The 21,372-nt window shown below is 38.2% G+C and overlaps 1 protein-coding gene across 1 annotated transcript in view; it reads left to right on the top strand.

The window, feature by feature from the left end:
- LOC140228829 (tenascin-X-like) overlaps positions 1 to 20,366 on the top strand; it is a 112,444-nt gene extending 92,078 nt beyond the window's left edge. The window contains exons 36-48 of the mRNA XM_072309101.1: positions 366 to 496; positions 1,114 to 1,203; positions 1,922 to 1,994; positions 2,921 to 3,073; positions 5,396 to 5,531; positions 7,633 to 7,700; positions 9,109 to 9,261; positions 9,700 to 9,908; positions 11,443 to 11,547; positions 12,520 to 12,627; positions 18,901 to 18,990; positions 19,595 to 19,678; positions 20,292 to 20,366. Of these exons, the coding sequence (XP_072165202.1) occupies positions 366 to 496; positions 1,114 to 1,203; positions 1,922 to 1,994; positions 2,921 to 3,073; positions 5,396 to 5,531; positions 7,633 to 7,700; positions 9,109 to 9,261; positions 9,700 to 9,908; positions 11,443 to 11,547; positions 12,520 to 12,627; positions 18,901 to 18,990; positions 19,595 to 19,678; positions 20,292 to 20,366 (1,475 nt within the window). The remainder of the gene's footprint in view (positions 1 to 365; positions 497 to 1,113; positions 1,204 to 1,921; positions 1,995 to 2,920; positions 3,074 to 5,395; positions 5,532 to 7,632; positions 7,701 to 9,108; positions 9,262 to 9,699; positions 9,909 to 11,442; positions 11,548 to 12,519; positions 12,628 to 18,900; positions 18,991 to 19,594; positions 19,679 to 20,291) is intronic.
- Positions 20,367 to 21,372: the final 1,006 nt, after the last annotated feature.

Raw genomic sequence — 21,372 nt, 5'->3', positions numbered from 1 at the left:
ATGCTTTAAAACATGTTCAAATTATAATTTTGGCTTTGTTCGAAATGGCGTGATGAATAATTTTCTAACTTTGCACATTATTTAAGTCATTCATACAATATGATATGTGCCATGTTTTATGGAAGTCAGGGCCACATAGATTTGTTACATTGAAGAAGGACATACAAAAGGTGAAAAAAATGAGGTCCCATTAATCTCTTGAAAACAATCCATAAAGTTGTGATCTGGATAACAGACATTTTTTTTCCTTGCTGCAAAATAACACAAAAATTCCCCTCCTTATTTCTTGTGCTGTCAAAAATAGTGCAGACTTTTGTCTGAACCACTCTTTGCTCTTCTGTTTCACTTGCTCTGATCACATATAGCGCCGAGTCAGGTGCAGAATCCAAGGGCAACTGAAGTCAACAAGAATACAATCCGTGTGATGTGGAAGAAGCCAGTACAACCAAATGGGGAGATCACCGAGTACCTAATAAGTTATGTTGGTACAAGGGAGGTAAGTCAACCATTCCTTATGGAGTCATGAGAAACCTGGGACATCTTCCTCCTAATGGTAAAGATGGTTCATGGCAAAGTTTTGGGTGGTGTTTTGTGCAAACTTTGTGTAACATGCACTCCAATTCCTTTTTAGGGTGGATAATAATCATAACATGATTTTATTTTCTTTAATTTACGCACTTCAGTCAATACACAAGTTTATGATAGTCCAGTTCAAATAACTATTGACAACACAGACATCTAAGTGATAAAAGCTTGGTATAGCATATATTCTCTTTTTTCTCTCTTTTGATCAATGCAAGGATGAAATGAGTTTTTGAAATACCATTAAAAAAGCGTGCTTTAGTGCGGTGTACGAGAATGTGAAACAAATGCATCTTTTTTTTTCATGGAATGGGTGAACGGCATGTCAAAGAAATCCTTCCCATGCAAGTAATGCTTTAAAAAAAAAAGAGAGAGAGAGAATCCATTTATAATGTTTTTATGCAATATTTCAGTCCACAAAGCTCTCTGTCATCCAGTATTTTGTAGGACCTCCCTAATATGCCTCTGTAGTGTACATCATTCATGCCTTGATTGCCTATTTGTGTCTTCTTTATTTCTTCAAACTTGCAGTCACACAGTGACGATAGCGGAAGTTACACAACAGCTGGCACATCGATAGTTATTTTTGGTCTTATCCCAGGTTTCAGTTACACCTTTGTGGTAAGCTCACAATTCAAATATGTGTTGTGCATCCATTACACAACTGCATCTTTTTCTTCTCTTGTATGTCCAACATGCCCCATATCGATAACACTGATTTCCCCCATGATGGAGCACTGTAGTGATTTAGAGTCCAGTGTCAGAGCTTGCTTTTTGACAGCCAAACAAGGAAGAAACCAAGGGGAAGCCGGTATATTCAAAACGCTTTATAAAGATATTGTGAGTCACCAAACAGTTTGAACCAGATATGGTATATTAAGAACTTTTTGATGCCCTGTGTAATTGAACTTTCAGTGTGGCCCGCTGCTCAAAAGTGGTACAATGTTGCCGGGAAAAAAAAAAAAACACACTAAAGGTCACGCCTCATTGTATGTTGTGTAGATCATATGATTGTAGAAGAATTTATATCTAATCATTTTGAAACTTGTAAGTGTGAAAAAGTAGTGAAAATGGATAGATTGGCCAGTTCGTAGTCAGTGATGTTTCAAATGACCCCAAATTTTAAACCATCAAAACAACACCACTGTAAAGTTAGATGTCACCCACTTACGTAATAATCTAACTTGATTTTATTACAGTTTTTTTTTCTCAAATGACCTGTATATGCTCATGCGCAGAATGTAACTCTGAAGTCGCTTAATAGTATCAAGCAGGATGGATCTCTCCATCTCACGTTCTTTTTTTTATTGGTTGCGCTTTCCCTTTCTTTTGTATAAAGATAACTGCTGTGAATGATGGGGGCTATAGCAGTGATCCAGCATTTACAGAACCAGTCATAACTCCTGAAGCAGGTAAATTCTTTACACTCAACATCACATGCCCTATAATAATCTTGTTTTGGTCTACAGCTATACTATAGGTGAGACATTGTCCCATGATCTAGTTTACAAATGTTTTTGTTAAACGCATGAAACCTTTCAAATCCGTAACCATGGTAATATCTTATCGTTTGGCTAATTCCAATCAGACTTTTTACCTCTCCATCATTTTTGCTGACTTTATAACCATTATTTTGAACACTGAGTGACTTTTTACTGTAAACAGTGTGCTTGTGATTCAAGTGAAAATACGCACATTGGTGATGAAAATAAAGAACAGATGTAGGGCGACTCTTAATCATTATATTATCAAGATACGTAAACATCGAAGTAATTCTGCAATGAAGTGACAGACAAGACTGTAAAATTAGTGAAACGGTTTTTAATTGTGCGAGGTATGATAAAGCCTAGTGTAGCTTTTTCTCAAATTATTGTAATATGACATGGACAATTTCTGGGATTTCTACAAATGATTAAAAGCCGATATCAAGGCCATTAGTGTGTGGTGGCGTTTACTTACCTTCGAATAATTTATACTTACCAGAAAGTACAAACCAATGGATTTCTTTTCACTACCCATGTGAACATTCAATTTGTGATGGCTGATACACAAGTGTTTTAACCATTAGTCACCCTATTAACACTGAAATGTTAGAGAGCAGAAAGATCTTGTGAAAACTTGTACTAAAAAATTGTGTTCCACTGCTTGTGTATGAGCCATGAACATTTCTTGTAAGAAGACACTTAATTCAAACTAGGCTGTGAAAAAAAGAAGAAAATATTGGAAAATTTGAAGTAGCTAGCTATCACTTTAAGAGAGATATCCATAAATCTCTCATCAAAATTAACTTATTGATTCTCCAATGTTTCTCCAAATGTGTATGTTTCTTTCACTGTAGTTCCCTCTCCAGTTGATCCAGATTATGACTATGGTAGTATCACAGAGCCGACAAGTGTCTCCACCACATCTTTCACCATTACCCTCCCGGAGGATCTCTTCAGTCATGAGAACGGAGAACTTACTGTCTTCACTGTCATCATTTCAAAAATTGGTATGCTGAGACTTTGATTTTGCCACAACGCGCTCCTCATATGCGGTGTATGTTATACATGAGAGTGAATGATATTATTTGCTTCTTACAATATACATTGATTATCTGATAATCAGTAGGGAAGTGCAACGAACTTTTGTGCAACATAACTGTTGCATGATTTTCACCTCATCATACAGACGGTAACCCACTTTGTATTAAGTGGACTTTTCAAAGGTAAATACAATCATTGTTCTCCCCCCCCCCCCACTAAATTCTCCTACCAATGACATAAGGAAGACAATAATTGTATAAATTTCATCTTCCTGACCACGATGACCATGCCGGAACATAATCTCCGATAGGAGACTGCCGAATATGCAGACTTGACTGTGGGCATTCCGCATTGGGACACGTACAGCTTGTGGGACTGCACCCCAGGGCGACGTCGTGCTATAAAGTGGTTGCACAGTGCTCGCCTATAGTCTCACGCGTTAGTTACTTTCAGTGTGCGTGCGGAACACTCACCCTCAGAGTTTTTTAATTGAAACAGACTTCTGTCTTCGCCTTCTGCAATCTATAGAAGCTCGCGAGCATGTGAAAATGGTTAGGCCCCTATACATGTTTTTTGCCTAGGACAGTGTAGTAACGCTACCTAAGCGATATCACATAGACCGTACACTGTCATACCTACCTGGTGACTAGTTCCATTGTACACAATGGTATATGAACACACACACACACACACACACACACACACACCGTAGTTGTACAACTTATATCGGGGGGGGGGGGGGTGTTTCATCAACGTTTGTCGGCGCTGACAAATTGAATCACCATAGTAACAGTCAGTGACCAGAGCATCTCAGCCAATCAAAACCAAGGATTTTGCTGAAATTGGTCAGCGCCGACAGTGGTCGGCGCTGACAAGCGTTGATGAAACACCCCCCTGGAGTGTCTTTGCATGCATGTGTGCGTATCTCTTCATGATTTTACTCACCTGTGTTTTTTTTTTTTTTTTCATTTTTTATTCATACTATCAGTAACTTGTTTGGTGCCTATTGAGTAATCATGTCATACTGGTACGTGTTTAATTCTTCATTTCAGAACTAAATGTTTCAAGCGTTTCTGAAGTTGAGTATACATACAACGAGGCACGGGTTAATTCCGACAGCGGAGGATTTCCTCCTTACATCACAATTGAAAATCAGCCTTACCCATATCCAACCAATTATGGTGAGTACACTTGTACTTGTTTTCTGTAAAACAGTAAATCAGCTAATCCCTGGCATTTAGGTAAAACACTCATATTGTGCCAGGCAATTATACATACTAGGCTTTACTGTACAGTAAAATACATTTGGATCTTGCACTTAATTTAGTTCGATTCAATTCGATTTTTTTTTTTTGGGGGGGGGGGGAGGGGAGGGTCATTTATGGAAACTTGCTTTGTTTACATGCATGCACGTTATATCGGTACATACGTAAAACGCATACAGACAGAGCTCAGTATAGCTTACAGTATAGACATACAAAAATGACTCGCCTATAATTCTTGCTCTGATTTCACTGCAGAAATCATAGTCTTGTCCTCAGGGAAATTGTCCCTATATGACACTTTATCCTGCTTATTCTATATATTTGGAAAGATTTTGATTGAATCAGTTAACATTCATTAGCTTTGGAAAAAGCAGAAACTCATTACACAAATTTGCCCCAAATGAGAGAAAATCTTAAATGTTATTGTCAAATGTGTAGGAAATGAAAGTTCTGGAATAATTTAAGCAATTTAGATGATTTTGAAAATACAATTTTTCCAACTGCAATAAACAACAGTGTAATTATGACCAAAGAGCACTCAAAATAAAAAGTGCAACGAAATTTAGAATGAAAAGATATAACAATAAACACGAATGTGTAGTTTCCAGAGATGGATGGTTCGATTAAAAAAAAAGTATCTTTAGGTTACAATATTAACATAAAATTTACATTATTCCTAGACTACAATGCATGAGCGCTTTTCGAAAGCCGTTTGCCTTTCAAAGCTCTACGTCAAGCTGTTTATGTGAGGGTGAGTGTTTATTTGGCAAATTCTAGAGAAAATTGCGAGCTTTTCTGTGATGTAAATTTTGCGACAAAACTATGGCTATGACACTTTCAATGTGCTGTGGCATATTGCGATTTATTGATCAGTCTGTGCATGATTGTGCTTTTAAGCAAAATATGCCAAGTTTGCGAGCAGTCAACTGAGGCGTGCAAACGTGACACAAAGGAGTTAAATAATGATCCTGTTTTCGAGTAGATTCTTACCCACAAGGTAACGACTATCTATGTGTCGTGCAGGCTCGTGGGGACGAAAGAGGCGAGCCACGGTGCAAATGGACATGACTGTTGGTCGGGTGGAGGTTGGCATGGAATCCTGCCCAACTGGTACCACGGGCTACTGCAACGGGCCACTGAAACACAACACAGAGTACTAGTAAGTCGCGCTCGGGAGTCGTGTGAAGGTTTTAGAAGAGTGCATTTGAGCATCAGCTGACGTCCAATATTCTGATCATAACATTCGAGTGTTTGAGTCCTGGATAGCAACATGATAATGTCCTGCTCAGAAGTGCACGAAAGACCGTTTTCATTAGCATTTTCTCTCTATATAAGGCTGTGTCAGTGTGCAAACGCTTTATGCCTCCTCCACAAAGTGTCGCCGAAGACATTATTTTAGCCACAAAATTCATGCCATCAGTCATGGAACTTGACCAGCATCTGCAGCGAAAACTCAAAACCATTCAGTGTGACCGAAATACTGGATTATCAGTTATTAGCTTTACCGATCACAGATATTACCATATTCAATAACGTATTGTGAGAGTATTTTAACCTGTCCAATCAATGTGTTCATATTTATGTTTCAAAGCAAACATCTTCAAATTTAAGTCGTAGAAATGCGTCATTGTTTTACATATATATTCTAACTCTGCTGGAAGTGGAAATGTTTGCAATACCAACACAAATTGCTGCGTCGCACACACCCCAAAAGCCTCGTGGGCTGATTCTCCAGTATTAAGTAAAGAAAATATATGCGTTTTGGGTCAAATATGGTGAAATGTGGTTTGGAGTTATTTCAATGAAGAACCTTTCTGCTCTCTGAATTCGAAGGTTTGGTAGCAAAAAACAAAAAACAAAAAACCAAATTCATTATGATGATGTTTGACAGCATTTGTCTTCATTTGTCTTCTTTTTTTGAGTCTCATTTTTTCTTCATTGCCCACTCATCTCATGAGGGATGCATTTAAGTACCCAGGTATCTCAACTGTAGGAGTCAGCAGTAGTTTGAATACTTTGACAGAATTATGAACAGCGTGCACCTATTAAGAGCGCACTAAGTTTTCAGCTACTCGGAACGTGACCTCGGCGAACTTGTTAGGGCCAACTTATTCGGTGGCAGCATTATTACATGTTCGACATTTCCGTCTTTTGTCTTTGTGAAATTAGAACATGTCCCATTTCAATGAGTTAAACGTTTTACTAAGGTTGAAAATCTCCTAGATTCGTCAGGCAACATTTTCTTAGTGTTGAAATGCAAGTTCTCATTTGATTACAAAATGTCCATGCACTACTAAAGCTAAAAAAAAAAAAAAAGTAGTTGTGAGCCCAGTAATTCCTTTTCACCTTTAATATGCCCAGGCACTAGACTTCACTTGGCCAGCAATTTTCATCAGTATTCAGAGATTCCTTCAAACTTTACATAGTTGTAAACCGTCAAGCACATAATAATATTAAATATGGGGATGTGCCTCATTTCATCAGGAAGTCCATGGTATCTGACAGGGAATTTGGTGGTTGGATAAATATCTATTTATATATAACCAGTTCCCAGACATCTGTGCTAATGCACGAGCAAATCCCTGTAAAGGTTAAACAAATCGCCCCAGTGTCCATACGCTCACTGCCTAATGGATAATGAATCTGTATGTTTGTGATGGTGCAACCCTGATGTACAGATCTATGAATGTTTGGTTTCGTTTGTTGTTTTTAAGATGTTGTTAATGATCACCATATTTCTATAACCTCATGGTTCGAAACATTCCGAGATTTTTGACAAATTTCAGGAAGCAGGTATGTCTCACATTATCTTTTTTCTTCAATATGATTACCCAGCAGCACATCGTTGCCAATGTGATGACATGAATATGAAACACGTGTGAAATAAATGATAAAGGTCATTCAGTGTTCCAGGTTCCCATTTGTTTCATGAAGTTGAATGTTATAGCACTTTTGTACCGGCTGAAATTTCCAATGTGTTCTTTTATTAAAAGAAACATTTATGTGTGATTTATAATGTTGCCTTAAGAAGATAAACATGAATTATAAATACACATAATATGTAATATATATATATATATATATATCTATATATATATATATATATATATATATATATATATATATATATATATATTATACATACATACATGTACTGCTATGCTGGTACAAATATTGCTTGTAACCTAACAAAATTTGTCTATAGTGAAACAAAAACAGCCCATAGAATGTTGATGGAATTATGTGTTTTATCTTCACAGCTACGCCTACAGGGCTTACAATGGTGCGGGAGCTGTCAATTCAGCGACATTTGGCCCCGTCGCAACAGGTGAGGCTCATCAGTAATGTGATGATTGGAAAGTGTCGCCTCACTTATTGTCTGAACGAAGTCTGCATTGGGTTTTTTTTAATGACTTTACCACATCTCCCGTCACATTATTCAGACACAAACGCACCCTACAAGACCTTCAGTAGCTGTCTGCAGTGACCCTATTTAAAACACGCCTCTGTCAAAAGTAAGATTCCATAAAAATATGCACCTCATGGTAGCCCTGGCCAATTTGCAACACATGTGTTAGTCTCGTCATGGATGTATACCGCAAGATCCCAAGAGTTACTGAACTTGTCTACTACTGTCAAATTCTGGGCGTTCGTACTGTCGCAGTTACCCCCTGGTGGAGTTTCCATGCAGCAGGTTGGCAATTGCTTCAATTTTCCTGCTACTGATGGTAAGACCGTAGTTGTCATAGATGTATCGATGAGGACATTCCCAGCATTCACGGCACAGTCATCAGCAAACAGGAATTCACGGAGCTTATCAACGTGGACCTTGGTCATCTCCCGGAGACGTCATGGGTTGAAATGCTTGCCGTCTGTTCGGCACCTCATGTCCATGTCTGAGGTATCAAATGCATCAGCATTGAAAGCATTCGCAGTCAGCATAGCTCAGAACATTATGGTGAAGAGTGCAGTTGCCATCCCTCACTCCATTAGTGACTATAGGAGTAAAGAGGACTAAATGGAAGACATTAGCCTGCATACTATTATGAAATACTGGCGCACACTCTGGATGAAGCGGTCAGGTCAACCAAACTTGCTCATGATCTTCCAGAGTCCTTCTTCTTTACAGTGTCAAAAGCTTTTGTTTATAAGATTGACGAATGTGGTGAGCAAGCGACATTGTGCTCCTGGCACTTCGCCTGGCTGGTTGTTGCCGAGCGACGCACACCATGTCAATGGACCCTCTTTTTCTGCAGAAACTGCACTGGCTCTTTGCTAGTAGTACTCTTTGTTCAAGGTGGAGAGTGAGCCAGTTAAGGAGAATCTTGGCTGGAATTGTTCTTACAATACAGAGGAATGACATCCCTCTGTGGTTGTCACATGACTGTTGGCTAATGGTGAACCATGGAAGTGTCTTTGAATTCCTGCGTGACGACTACTTTGGTCTGGAAGAGCACTAGTACCGTGTCACTCAACTGTGGGCCACCATGCTTGTAGTTTTTGGCTTGATCGAATGCTATATGCTCCAGTGTTCTGCTTGCCACTGGATAGTAGGGTGCGGGAGTTCAATGCACTGGATATGACAGGGGTCACCTTGATGTTCTTATGCTTCATGCTATTTTGCCGCCGTTGTGGGATCCCCGCAAGTCTCTGCTACCTCGCAGAGATAGTGGAGGCAGACAATTTTTAGAACACCTTTTGTAGTCTGCCGCTTCTCATGGTATGGGGGTGAGCAGCGCGTGTGATCCTGGGGAGGGCCGCTCAGTTGCTCAGGGGCTCACTGCTTGTCTCAGGTCTGCAGGTCTGCGGCTACATCTTCGTTGCTCGTCCATCACCTCAGGGAGAAAGATGGGATGATGAAGATGACTTGCGCGTGAGTTGGTTTTATGGTGAGGGATAGTCGCGCGACAGCAGCCTCTGGCACTCTCTATTCCCAAGTCCACCTGGGTCTAACGGCAGGACAGAGTCTAGCAACTGGAGTTGGAACAAGGCGCAGTGAATGACCATGACGTCTTCTGTGTCTTGTCATGCTCTGTGCCCGCCACAATGCACTGCTGGCACTGCCTTTGTGGCCGTTGGGCCCTGAGAGGTTTCTTCTGCTCGCTCTGCCCAATCAGTCTTCACATGCTTCGGTAGAAACGGTGTACCAGGTACTACTAGTCCCGGCTACTAATACTTCTGAAACTAGCTACCACTATTACTGCTGGTACCAATGTTACTCCTAAATACTTTTAATGCTTGTACTGTTACTACTACATTGTACTACGTATCACCCCTGCAGCTCTGTTGTGCACATTTTTATTATCATTTTTGCGTGTTTTGAGCAGCCCCTGTCCTTAGTGGTGCACTCATCCTACTAGCTGTGGGCGTATCATTGGCCGTAATAGGGATCATAGCCATCACGGTGTGCGCGGTAAAGCACTTGAGGACGAAGAAGACGCCATACAGTGACCAAGCCACATCTAACACACATGACGTAACTCCACAGGAGGGCAAGGCGAGTTGTGCAGACCGTAGCGCGACAGACAATCAAGAGGTAAAGAGCCACATCTTGGACAATGATAACGATATTGTACTAGTAGAAGTGGTAATAGTAATAGTAGTAGAAGTATGAAAAGAATTGTGATTTTTTTTTTTCAACCCATGATACCTTCTTCAGTGTTAGCACCAAAGTCCAGGGCCCTGTTGTTATCATTACGCATGTATAAATCGTCATGTGACAGGTTGTACACCTCAGACAAAATAAACAGAGTTGGTAAATCATTTTGTCAAAGAGTGCTAAGTTCCGGGATATATGTATCTTTGACTTTTTCAAAGGCTTTTGCGCTGTTACTATCACTGTCAATCGACACGAGGATCTCTTTGAATTCAATGTAATTATGCAATAATTTAATTAATGCAATTAAAATGTGATTATCAATCATGCTGATGAACCGGGAGAAAGCCTTACACCACTCTTGCATATTATTTCAGAACTGAATGATTCAGTTATTCATTTGAACCAGGGAGGTTGCCTGTCACACCTCCCTGCTCTGACCAAATGTTGTTTGCTTATTGGCTGTAACTGCAATAAATGCGTCAGCTTCTTCAAACAGAGCTTTTCTGAGTGGTATACCGATTTCCGCATTCGAAATTCGAAATTTGATAATTCATAGAGCTTGCATCAATAGATATAAGTTACAAAATTTCGGCGTAGTTCTAAAGGACCCCTTGCTGATACATAAGCTTGTAAATATCCACAGTGCCGTCTTCTGGACATCTTGGGTCCGAGAAGGCGAGATATCCGATTATGTGGTATGATGGGACTCCAAAAGTCTGGAAGACAAGAATTGTCATCATGCCTTTTCTCCTCAGAGTTGAGGAGACGAGATGTCACAACTCGCAGGCGGTCGAAATGACAAGATCTCTTATCTTGCCTCATATTTCCTTATCGGAACCGGGAAGTCGAGATGAGATATTGGAACTCGCCTTCTCAAACCCCAAATGATCGAGAAGGTGATAGATTATTGCGTCTTCGTAGGCACTTTTAAGGTTCCTCTCACTCATGACGACCTTCTGCTTGCTTCTCTTCCAATTACTACGGCGGAAGCGTTTTTGACAAGGGCTAATACACCATAGGGTTGGATTTGTACTTTGGATTTCCTTATTGATAGACCAGCGTCTTGACTATTAACCACGGTGCTCCAATGTTCTTTGACATAACACCGTGGTAATAAAGTAAAACTAATGGCAGCAGTGCCAACCAACCGGTAATGTCAACTCCACATGCATGAACATGACAGAATATCTCTCAATTATAGTGTTATCAATTTTCATCGCTTTTTTTTAGACGTTCACTTTGTAGCTCTTCTAGAAAAATACAAAGGAATTTCTAAGATGGTATCTGTAATACTAGTGATACACATCAGGTTACCATAATTTTGATATCTCTGCACCTCCCAGATAACTACAGACGACATTAATTAAAGAAAATGAAACGATTCTAGTCATCGTCCAAACTTGAGTAGGTAGTCTTCAATCAAAATGTCCGCTGCCAGTAACATGAAAATGACCTTCTTTTTGTGATTTAGGGAAGGATATATGAGGACATCCCTAACAAGCCTTACATGCCACTTGCCTTTCCAAATGAGCAGGCAAGCCATGCGGACGCAATAAATGCCGCTGCTGGAACGGAGGCAAGTCTTTCATTTTACATGGGTGCATGTCAGTATATATACACAATCATCATGCTGAGTGCGTTATGTTCGTATACATAAATATGTTGCTTGTAAGCGTGTAGGCCCCCTATCTGTTAACTCATCATGCATAATGCGTGTACGTAGAATGATTACCGGCACGTAGGCCTATGTGTTAGACGAAGACAGAAAGACAGTTGATAGATATTATGAAAATGATATGAACGATGTGATTACTAGTATGGATTTGCGATTAAGAACGTGAGCGTGTAACGCTTAAAGAATATGTGTTTACACATTCAAAAGAACGAATAGTATGATAAGAAATGAATAGTAATTTGAAGGGTTATATCTCAACGGTAATTGAATTCCAAAGCCAACGGTACACTATTTATGTACAGTATAAAATTTTGTTGTAAGGGCACGAAAGGGGCTACCAATTAATGGTATATAAGACCAATTCAAAGCAATCAGAACTTTCCTTGTCATGTTATATATTGATTTAATTTTTCGCATATAGAGATTCAGGGACTAAGCTGCGTTCATTATTATGAGAACATACACACAAAGGCATACACATATCATGCAATATAGTATTATCATTACTGTGTATGAAGTTAAAGTGGGACTAGGCGGATTCATCAATGTTAGTGTCTTCATGAATGTCTTTCACTTCCACTGCTTTCTTGGAACATTTACTTTGTATCTGTATAGGCCTACTAGAAAAAAAAGGAAGAATTTTCTGAATTGGTGTTTTACTTTACTAGACAATTTCTTTTCTTAGACACAGGTCAACAGAATGTTACATTCTCTACACCTCCCAGTTCTCTTACTATCCCTTGTTTTTGAAACTGTTACCCGTTAAAACAAAAAGGAACAATTCTAATCATCACTCAAATTTGAGTGGGCAGTATTCAGTGAAAACTTGTTCTATGCCAATAACATGCAAATTGCCTTCTTGTCGTGTTTTAGGGAGAAATTTATGAGGACATCTCTCCCAAGCCTTACATGCCTCTTGTCTTCAAGAGCAAGCAGGAAAGCCATATGTGCGCGATAAATGCTGCTGCTAATGGACCAGAGGCAAGTTGTTCATTTAATATACGGTCATGTATGTATGTATGTAAGCATGTAGAGATACGGAGATATGATCATGTATGCGTGAGTGCGTGTGTTTTCGTGCGTATGTTGTGTATCTATGCAAGTGTATTAGTAGACGGCTAGGGATGGATAGATGTATGGCGATGTATGTATTTTTTTTTATGCCTCCGCCACGAAGTGGTGCCGGAGGCATTATGTTTTCGGGTTGTCCGTCCGTCCGTCCTTCCGTCCGTCCGTAATGAATTTTGTGGACAAGGTAACTATCGAACCTGTTGAGGTATCCTAATGAAACTTGGCATGTATGTGTATTAGGGGGTGAAGTTGTGCCTATCAACTTTTGGGTGCACATGCTCAAGGTCAAAGGTCAAAAGGTCAAGGTCAAATACATAAAATTTCACTATTTCCACCATATCTATTGAATGCCTGAAGAGATTTTCTTGAAACTTAGTGTATACATGTATTACCCAATTAAGATTCTCTGGTGAAAGTTTGGGTCATGAGCTCAAAGGTCAAAGGTCAAAAGGTCAGGGTCAAATACATAAAATTTCACTATTTCCACCATATCTATTGAATGCCTGAAGAGATTTTCTTGAAACTTAGTGTATACATGTATTACCCAATTAAGATTCTCTGGTGAAAGTTTGGGTCATGAGGTCAAAGGTCAAAGGTCAAAAGGTCAGGGTCAAATACATAAAATTTCACTATTTCCACCATATCTATTGAATGCCTGAAGATATTTTCTTGAAACTTAGTGTATACATGTATTACCCAATCAAGATTCTCTGGTGAAAGTTTGGGTCATGAGGTCAAAGGTCAAAGGTCAAAAGGTCAAGTAAAAATATTAAAACTTCTTTTATTTCTCCGTACCTTGGAAAATTGTTCAAGGTATCTTCATGGAACATAGTATATACTGTACATGTACTGACTGGAAGTGATTATCTAGAGAATGTAGGGTTCATGGGGTCAAAGGCCAGGGGTCAAAGGTCAAGTGCAAGACTTCAAAATTTTACTATTACCCTCATATTTATGCAATGCCAGCAGGGTTATTTTTTTACACTTGGTGTATGCATGTGTAACCTAATATAAATTCTCTGGAAAGTTTTTTTTTTTGTCTCTTTTTGCCTCAAAGGTCAAAGATCAAGTGAAAGTGCTGAACTAACTTTTTCCTCCATATCTCGGAAGTGACTCAAGTTACCTTGAAACTTAGTACATATTATGCATGTTCTACCTGAAAGTAATTATCTTATGAATTTTAGGGTCAAGGGCCAGATGAAAATGGTAACAATACTATTCAACTCAGAAATTGCACTTTTTCTCCACACCAGTACCTTGAAAATTACTCAATGCCTAAATGTATGAATGGGTCAAAGTCAAGTTAAAGTCCTTAAATCCCTAGATACATGCTCTCCTATTCATCCAATTAAACCTACATCAAGGAAGGTGAACATTCAACACATTTGTGATAAACTTGTCATTCCAATATTTTGCCAATTTTGTGAAAATGTAATCACACAGTGTCCACATGTACTATCTAGACCTATTGGGAAAATCATGCATTATGGCGGAGGCATACCAGTCGCCAAAGCGACATTTCTAGTTTATAGATAAATTACTTTCATTGCAAAAGAAATCACTCCGTATCATTAATGTCATACTGCATTTTTGTCCCATACTGACCCACTATTTTATGAGCATAAAATATTGAAAATTAATGATTTGTATTTGTTTAATTTAGGACAATTTATGTATAATTATAACAAAAATAATCTTCCAAATATATTTGAAACAATGTTTCAAAGAAATCAATCCGTTCACAATTATCCAACAAGGCGATCAAATGACTTCCATTTGCCATTTCTGAGAACTTTGTTGGCTCAAAACACATTCATCTACGATGGGCCAAAGTATTGGAATTCACTTCACAACAATATTACAACAGCTCAATCTCTGAAGTCCTTTAAGAATAAATTAAAATCATTTTTATTGAAATCTTACAACATCCAACCGAGTTAGTTTCCCTTTATCATCTCAGTCAAGTCATCATTCTTTTTTACATAAGTCCTCCTTGTAATTATGTTCCTGTCTGTGTTCTGAATATAACGATGTGTCTATTCTCTTTTCTCCTGCATTCTTACCAACATAATTACGTATAAAAAAAAAATGTTTTGCATTATATTCAATCCAGCTTGTATTTCATCACTTATTTTACATTATGGAATCTAGATTGCCTGCGTCCACGATGGCACGTGCTGTAGTTTCCCCCCTTTTTTTTCTTTTTTATTTCTCTTTTTTTCTCTTTTTTTTTCCTTTTCTTTCTTTTTCCCTTCCTAATCATCTTGATGTCAGTTGACATCGGTTCGTTTTATTTTGTTTTATATTGCTGTCTTGTGTATTTTCTGAGGGTCCCATATCGTACAAGCTCTGCTTCTTAGTGGGACCCTCCACTTCCATCCTCATCCTTAGTTGACTTGTATTATACGCTTTATGTATATATTAACAAAGATGTAATTGCATTTTTTTTTCATCTACATCTCATTTTCATATGTACCTTGTCAAATTACATTCTGCAAGTATTACAAATATCCTGTACATATGCAATGTATATAATTTCGTTGTTTATTTGATGGAAGTGAAAATAAAGTTGAATCTTGAATCTTGAATAATAATATGATGACCCCATAGGAGAGACGTAATTTGGAACATGGGTCCGAGAAACATACATATGCAACATGTATACCTTCTCCGACGACCAGACGATCCTCGGAGAACGTGGAGGTATGCTATGACTCTTGACAACTTATCATGACATTAATCATACTATATTATATTGGGAAAAATCAAGCATGGATGTAAAATTTATCGACATTTTGAATAGAATTGAATACTTCTTAGCGCTCTCTTCATATTTTTCTCGATATGAAAATGATATGAATTTATTTCCAATGTTTCCATACCTGTATTTTCCCACTGGAACAATCACTTATTAACAACAACACCATACATGATTTATATATGAATATTCAGTATGTCTTGCAGGGGAGCCGGCATATTCATACTTGGAAACTGAGCGAGAGGAACGCGCTTATTCCAGGGGAAGAAAATCAATGACCAACCGAACTTGGTCTTTTAGCAACTTTTCCAGTTTGAACTTATCCCTACATTTCTAAGCACTACACCTCCATGTAAGCCGTTGCATAATCATAACAACTAGGGTGTAATTTTACAGAGAATTTAACTTTTTTTTTTTTTTTGTGGTTACCAAGCATGCTTAGGTTATCACTGAGATAAGATAGCAATGATTGACCAAACTGAGATTTCAAACTTTTTTATTTGCCCGAGTGTGTATCATGTGTGTTTCTGTTTGCGCAAACATAGAGAGTTAAGCAAAAGCGTCAGAAGTATATGTTGTCTATTTGGGAAAATTATCAATATTTTGGATAACATTTCTGAATTTGTCGTTCTGTATCTGTAAAAATGGCAAGATATATCATTACAAATAGTTATCCTATGAAATCAATTTTTTTTTAAATAAATATATATTTTTTTATAGGAAAGACATAAGTTCGAACATGGGTCCGAGAAACATACATATGCAACGTGGTTACCTTCTCCTCCGGCCAGACGGTCCTCAGAGAATGTAGAGGTATGCTATCTTGACAACTTGTCTGACGTATTGTGGCAATCGCATTCATGCGTCATGTCGGGAAAAAAAGTGCACTGTGGGTGTAAAATTTAGCGACGTCTTAATAGAACTGAAGACTTCGGAGCTCTGTCTATATAGGAATTTCAAAATGTATATTACGAAAATATATCATGATGAGCTAATTTCCAATAATTTCCATGTCTGTATTTTCTTTTTCACAAACGAAATGAAACAATCACACACACACGCGCGCACACGCACACACACACACACACACATATAAATAAATAAATATATATATGTATATATATATATATATATATATATATATATATATATATATATAAAACACATACAATATTCATGATAATTATACATTTATGGTATATAACGCAGGGGAGCCACTACTGGGACTTTGAGCTCGAGGAATATGCTAATTCAACGGTAATGCTTCCTCCTCCCGATCCGCCTCGGACTGAACGATCTTTAAATATTGCCGAGGTAGGCCATCATTTCTTGCACACGCTTTGTCACACAAGTGTACTCATGAGGGTACTGGTGTGTACGTGTTCGTGTATGTGTATGTTTTTGATTTGATTTGATTTGATTTATTGGTTCCTACATTATATCATTGCTCATGCAGATACATACACATATATTATATACATTGATGGTGCCATACATATATATACATAAACATTAATTGTTAACAAAGTAAGTTTCTTCGTTCCCTTTAGAATATACAGCAATACAGTTTCTTCATTGCATTTACAATGTACAACAGAACATATCAGCGATGCAATGAATAACACAGAAGGGCTACAGCTTAAGCATTGCTTGATTTGCATGCAGCCCTCGTACATAATACATAACATATAGGAAAATACAGTGTAGGAGGGAGGGATGACTGGCATAGAGATAGGATAGAAGAAAGGAGAGAGGAGAGGTCTGTCTGCTTTCGCTAATACACAAAGTCAGATCACCTGAATCACTGAATAGTAAAGCATGGCAAAGTATTTTCTCACCGAGGTACAGGTGAACAGTTACAGGTCATAGTCGGTTACATAACATTACGCAATAAATTCAGAACGGTGTATGTTCAATGAACAGTTCGTGTTTATGCATTTAAGTGAGAAAATATAGATTTGTAATGATATACAACACTGATTTTGTTGAACTTGAAAACTGAGTGTAAAGACGTGGGATACTGATGGATTAAGCACATGAAGTTTACTTTTATTGATAGCAACAGCTTCTAAAATTGATTTAGAGCACACTAATGTACATATAAACAAATATAAACCCTTAAAAAGTTCTGCAGTTCAGTTTTGAGCCTTGATATCTTTTCTGTTGTTTTTTTTTTGTCATTCTTGATTTTGATATCGGTGAAAAATTCACTTATTCCCTTTCAGAATAACACTCAATTTGTTATTGTTGTGTGATCCTAGAATGCGCAGTACAGTGTACTCCTGAATACAGGACAAAATCAAAAGTGAAAATTTGCAAAATGAATAGACAAATTATCGTAATATTATGATTTTGTTAACAGCCGCGTGTCTGTTGAATGATGATTTGTTTGTTTGTTTGTTTGTTTGTTTGTTTGTTTCATTTTCCATCTGAGAAGATGGCTGGATGGCCCATATTTAGCTGCACTAGCTGGTCTTCAACATGAGGTCCAGTTTGATGTGAGGTGGGACCACTTCATCGGGTTTGTTGTTTACGATGAATGAATGAAGCTGGATATTTTACACGCATGAGTTGTGGCTTTCTCTTACACACAGGGCCTACATTCTATGTCCTATCGGAGGGACAGAGTGTTTTACCTCTTGCTAGAGGGGACGATAATGATTACATACCACATTGCTTAGATAGAATCGAACCCGGGTCCCTTTGATCTGTGATGGAGGCAGACGCGCTGCCGACTGAGCCCAGTTCACCGCCCCTGTAAAATGAATTAGTCGGAAATTATTCAACCATGTTTTCACCTGTTTGGAAGATGAAACGTACAAAACTGTTTTGTTTGGCAGTGCTTACTTTCACAAGAATAGATGTTCGATAATGTTAAAGATGTCATGTTTATCAAACGTTTTGAAGGCCTGAGCAATCGGCCAAATCGAAGCCGGTACTCCCAAAACAGAATCGGATGTTGTTGCTCGATTTGGAGTTAACCCTATTACGAGCTTTAGAAGTTCCGGGAAACTAGGGACGTCGAAGATGGGCCAAGGAGTGGTCTTCCAAAGAAGACCACTCAACAACAAGACTACTTCCTACTCCTGTCAGGCCTACGGAATCGACGGTTATCTGCCAGAAACCGGTTTCTGTTATATCTAAAGTGGCATAAATTGTACTTTGAAGTGGAGGCAGATTCTTGATTTTGCATACGCATGAAATAAACCTGCTCTTCTTCGTTTTGTTTCATCATGGGAAAATGTAGTACACTTTAATAAATCACTTACCTGTTTCGACTGTTAGGTTCAAACAATATTGTACTCAATGACTTTGTTCAATTGACTTAGTTTTACATTTATGGATGTTAAGGAAATGCTGACATAAGATCAATCAATCGATCAATCGTTATCCTTATAGCAAATGATTGTCTGATGTGCCTGTAGGAGAGACTTTTGGAACTTAAGCCCGAGAAACACGCATATGCAACGCGGTTGCCACCATCTTTGGCCAGACGATCCCCACAGAACTCCGAGGTGTGCTCTCAATTCTTGAAAACTTATCACATATGGTGACAATAATCTCGTGTCGAAAAAGAGTGCTGTGTAGAGATGAATTTTATCGACATCTTGAATAGAATTGAAGACTATGCATCTCCGTCCTTACAGGAATTTGAAAATGTTTACTATAATAACAGGTATCAATTTATGACAATGCAGGGGAGCCAGTACGTGGAATTTGATCTTGAGGAATACGCTTATCCAACGGTAATGCTTCCTCCTGCTGACCCTCCTCGAACTGCACGACCTTCAAATATTGCGGAGGTATGTCATCATTTCTTGCACTTTTTAAGTCACTATCGTTTCGTGAAACTATACTAAAAATTTACATAATTCTGTCGATAGTAGTTTTGAGAGCTTCCAAATATTCCTATGTTTATGGTTTGATTACTCTGTGGCAGAATCTTCCGAATCGGCTTCACACTATAAAACAAAGATCTGCACTATTAGCATTAATCTGAAATGTTTTACATAACATATTTTTTTTTCTACTTGGATTATTTTGGTACGTGTACTGTTACCATACTCACGCATATGTGATAATAATGTCTAACTACGCTTCCATCTCCGTTGTTGACAGGAGAGTAACTACCTCGAACTTGATCCAGAGCCAAACGAAGACACAACGGCAAAATCTACGGAATTCACATTTGATAACGCCACGGTTAGTAATTACAGTTTTCATGTCCTGTTCTGATAGTAATCTTTGACAAGTGCTGTTTTCTGTCTCTTTCTCCACTCTCGCTTATAACATTATACAGGTGTGAATATCAAAGCTTTGCTTTAGATAAGAACGGAAATAGTTTTCTAAGGACCTATCACATGAAAGACTTTAGTCTACAAAATGACTCTAATCAACAGTCAAGTTGTATTGTTTTCAGAGGGATAGTATAGAACCTCATGCAATGAGGTATGCGATTATTCAGGGCCCTGATTCCGCCGCATCGTGCGTCGTCCGTCGTCGTGTGTATTAAAACTTGTTACATTTTCGGCTTCTTGTCTCCTAAGGGAGACAATTTTAAGCCCTCTATTAATGAATTTGTTAAAAAAAATATTTATTTCTCAAATCTTATGTGATATGCCAAATTAGTGCCATGAGTAAATAGATTGATGACTGTAAAACAAATACAGTGTATCTGCCCAAATAATGGAACTGATTTACATAATTTTTTTCAGTTGTATTCTCTTGGTACATGCACTGTAACCATGCACACCAACACCCCGCATATTGATGTCAAACTCGATATGCGTGTTCTATCTCCGCTTATTGTTGACAGGGGAGTAACTACATCGAACTTGACCCAGAGCCAAGCGCAGACGCAACGGCAAGATCTACTGGAAAAAGACGATAAACGGTCAGTATGCCTACAATTTTCATTTCTTGTTCATATTTGTTCGGCAGTTGTAACTTTCTTTTCTCTGTTTCTCTTGAATATAATAACGATGCTCATAACATACACGGGTGTGTAAGGATCACGTATAAGCTTTCCGTTAATATTTGTAATACAAGAAAACAGCCTGAAGGAAACACAAGTTTTTACAAAATGTATCTAAGCATAATGATAATAACATTCAACTGTCAAGATGTACTGTTTCAGATGGACAATGGAGAACTGCATGGTAAATGTTTAAATAAGAAACATGGCAACGAACGAAGTTTATATTTGGTGTAAAATTCCTCATTGCAGTATTAAGCACTGGAACGTTTTTGAATTTTTAGGTCTGTTTTTTGCCAATTTATGCAGTAACATAACAGAATCACAACAATTTTATGTGTTTGAATATGCCGTCTCTTTTCTCGAGATACTGCGCTTTGAAACATAATCAATATGTCAAAAGGGTTCTTTTCCTTGAGCTTCTCTAGGTATGATTACTCTATTTCTATTGCTGCTATCCTTTTCCTCAGTAATATACCGACGTATCATTCATAATGTATGTTTTGACATCCTTTTATATGCTACAACTTGCATCTGGCAGATTAATCGTAAAGCTAACATCAGACATTGTGTAACTGGAAACTTCTGCCCTTGTCTTCTTTCCTCAGCTGCAACACAGGTACAAGGGAAACTTGAATGCTTGGCAGTGAAGTGGAACTTGAAAGATATAACGACATGACTTTGCTCCCCGCGAAAAGCTATGATGGGAAGCTCAGTCGGTTGTCTCAAAAAAAAAATGTAAAAATCGGAAGAGTGAATCCGACGAGACTCCCCATCACCAAGACCAGGGGTTGTGTAATTGAAAAGGGGGGAACAATAAATAAAAAAAAAAACAACAACAACTAAGCCCATGAGTTCCCGAGAGTTCCGTGCAGGAATTCTTCCCGTTCCGCGTCCCGTGTGTAGCTAAACTAGATTGAAC

The sequence above is a fragment of the Diadema setosum genome, chromosome 5, assembly GCF_964275005.1.
Source record: "Diadema setosum chromosome 5, eeDiaSeto1, whole genome shotgun sequence".
Taxonomy (NCBI): Eukaryota; Metazoa; Echinodermata; class Echinoidea; order Diadematoida; family Diadematidae; genus Diadema; species Diadema setosum.
This window is presented reverse-complemented; position numbering and strand designations above follow the sequence as displayed.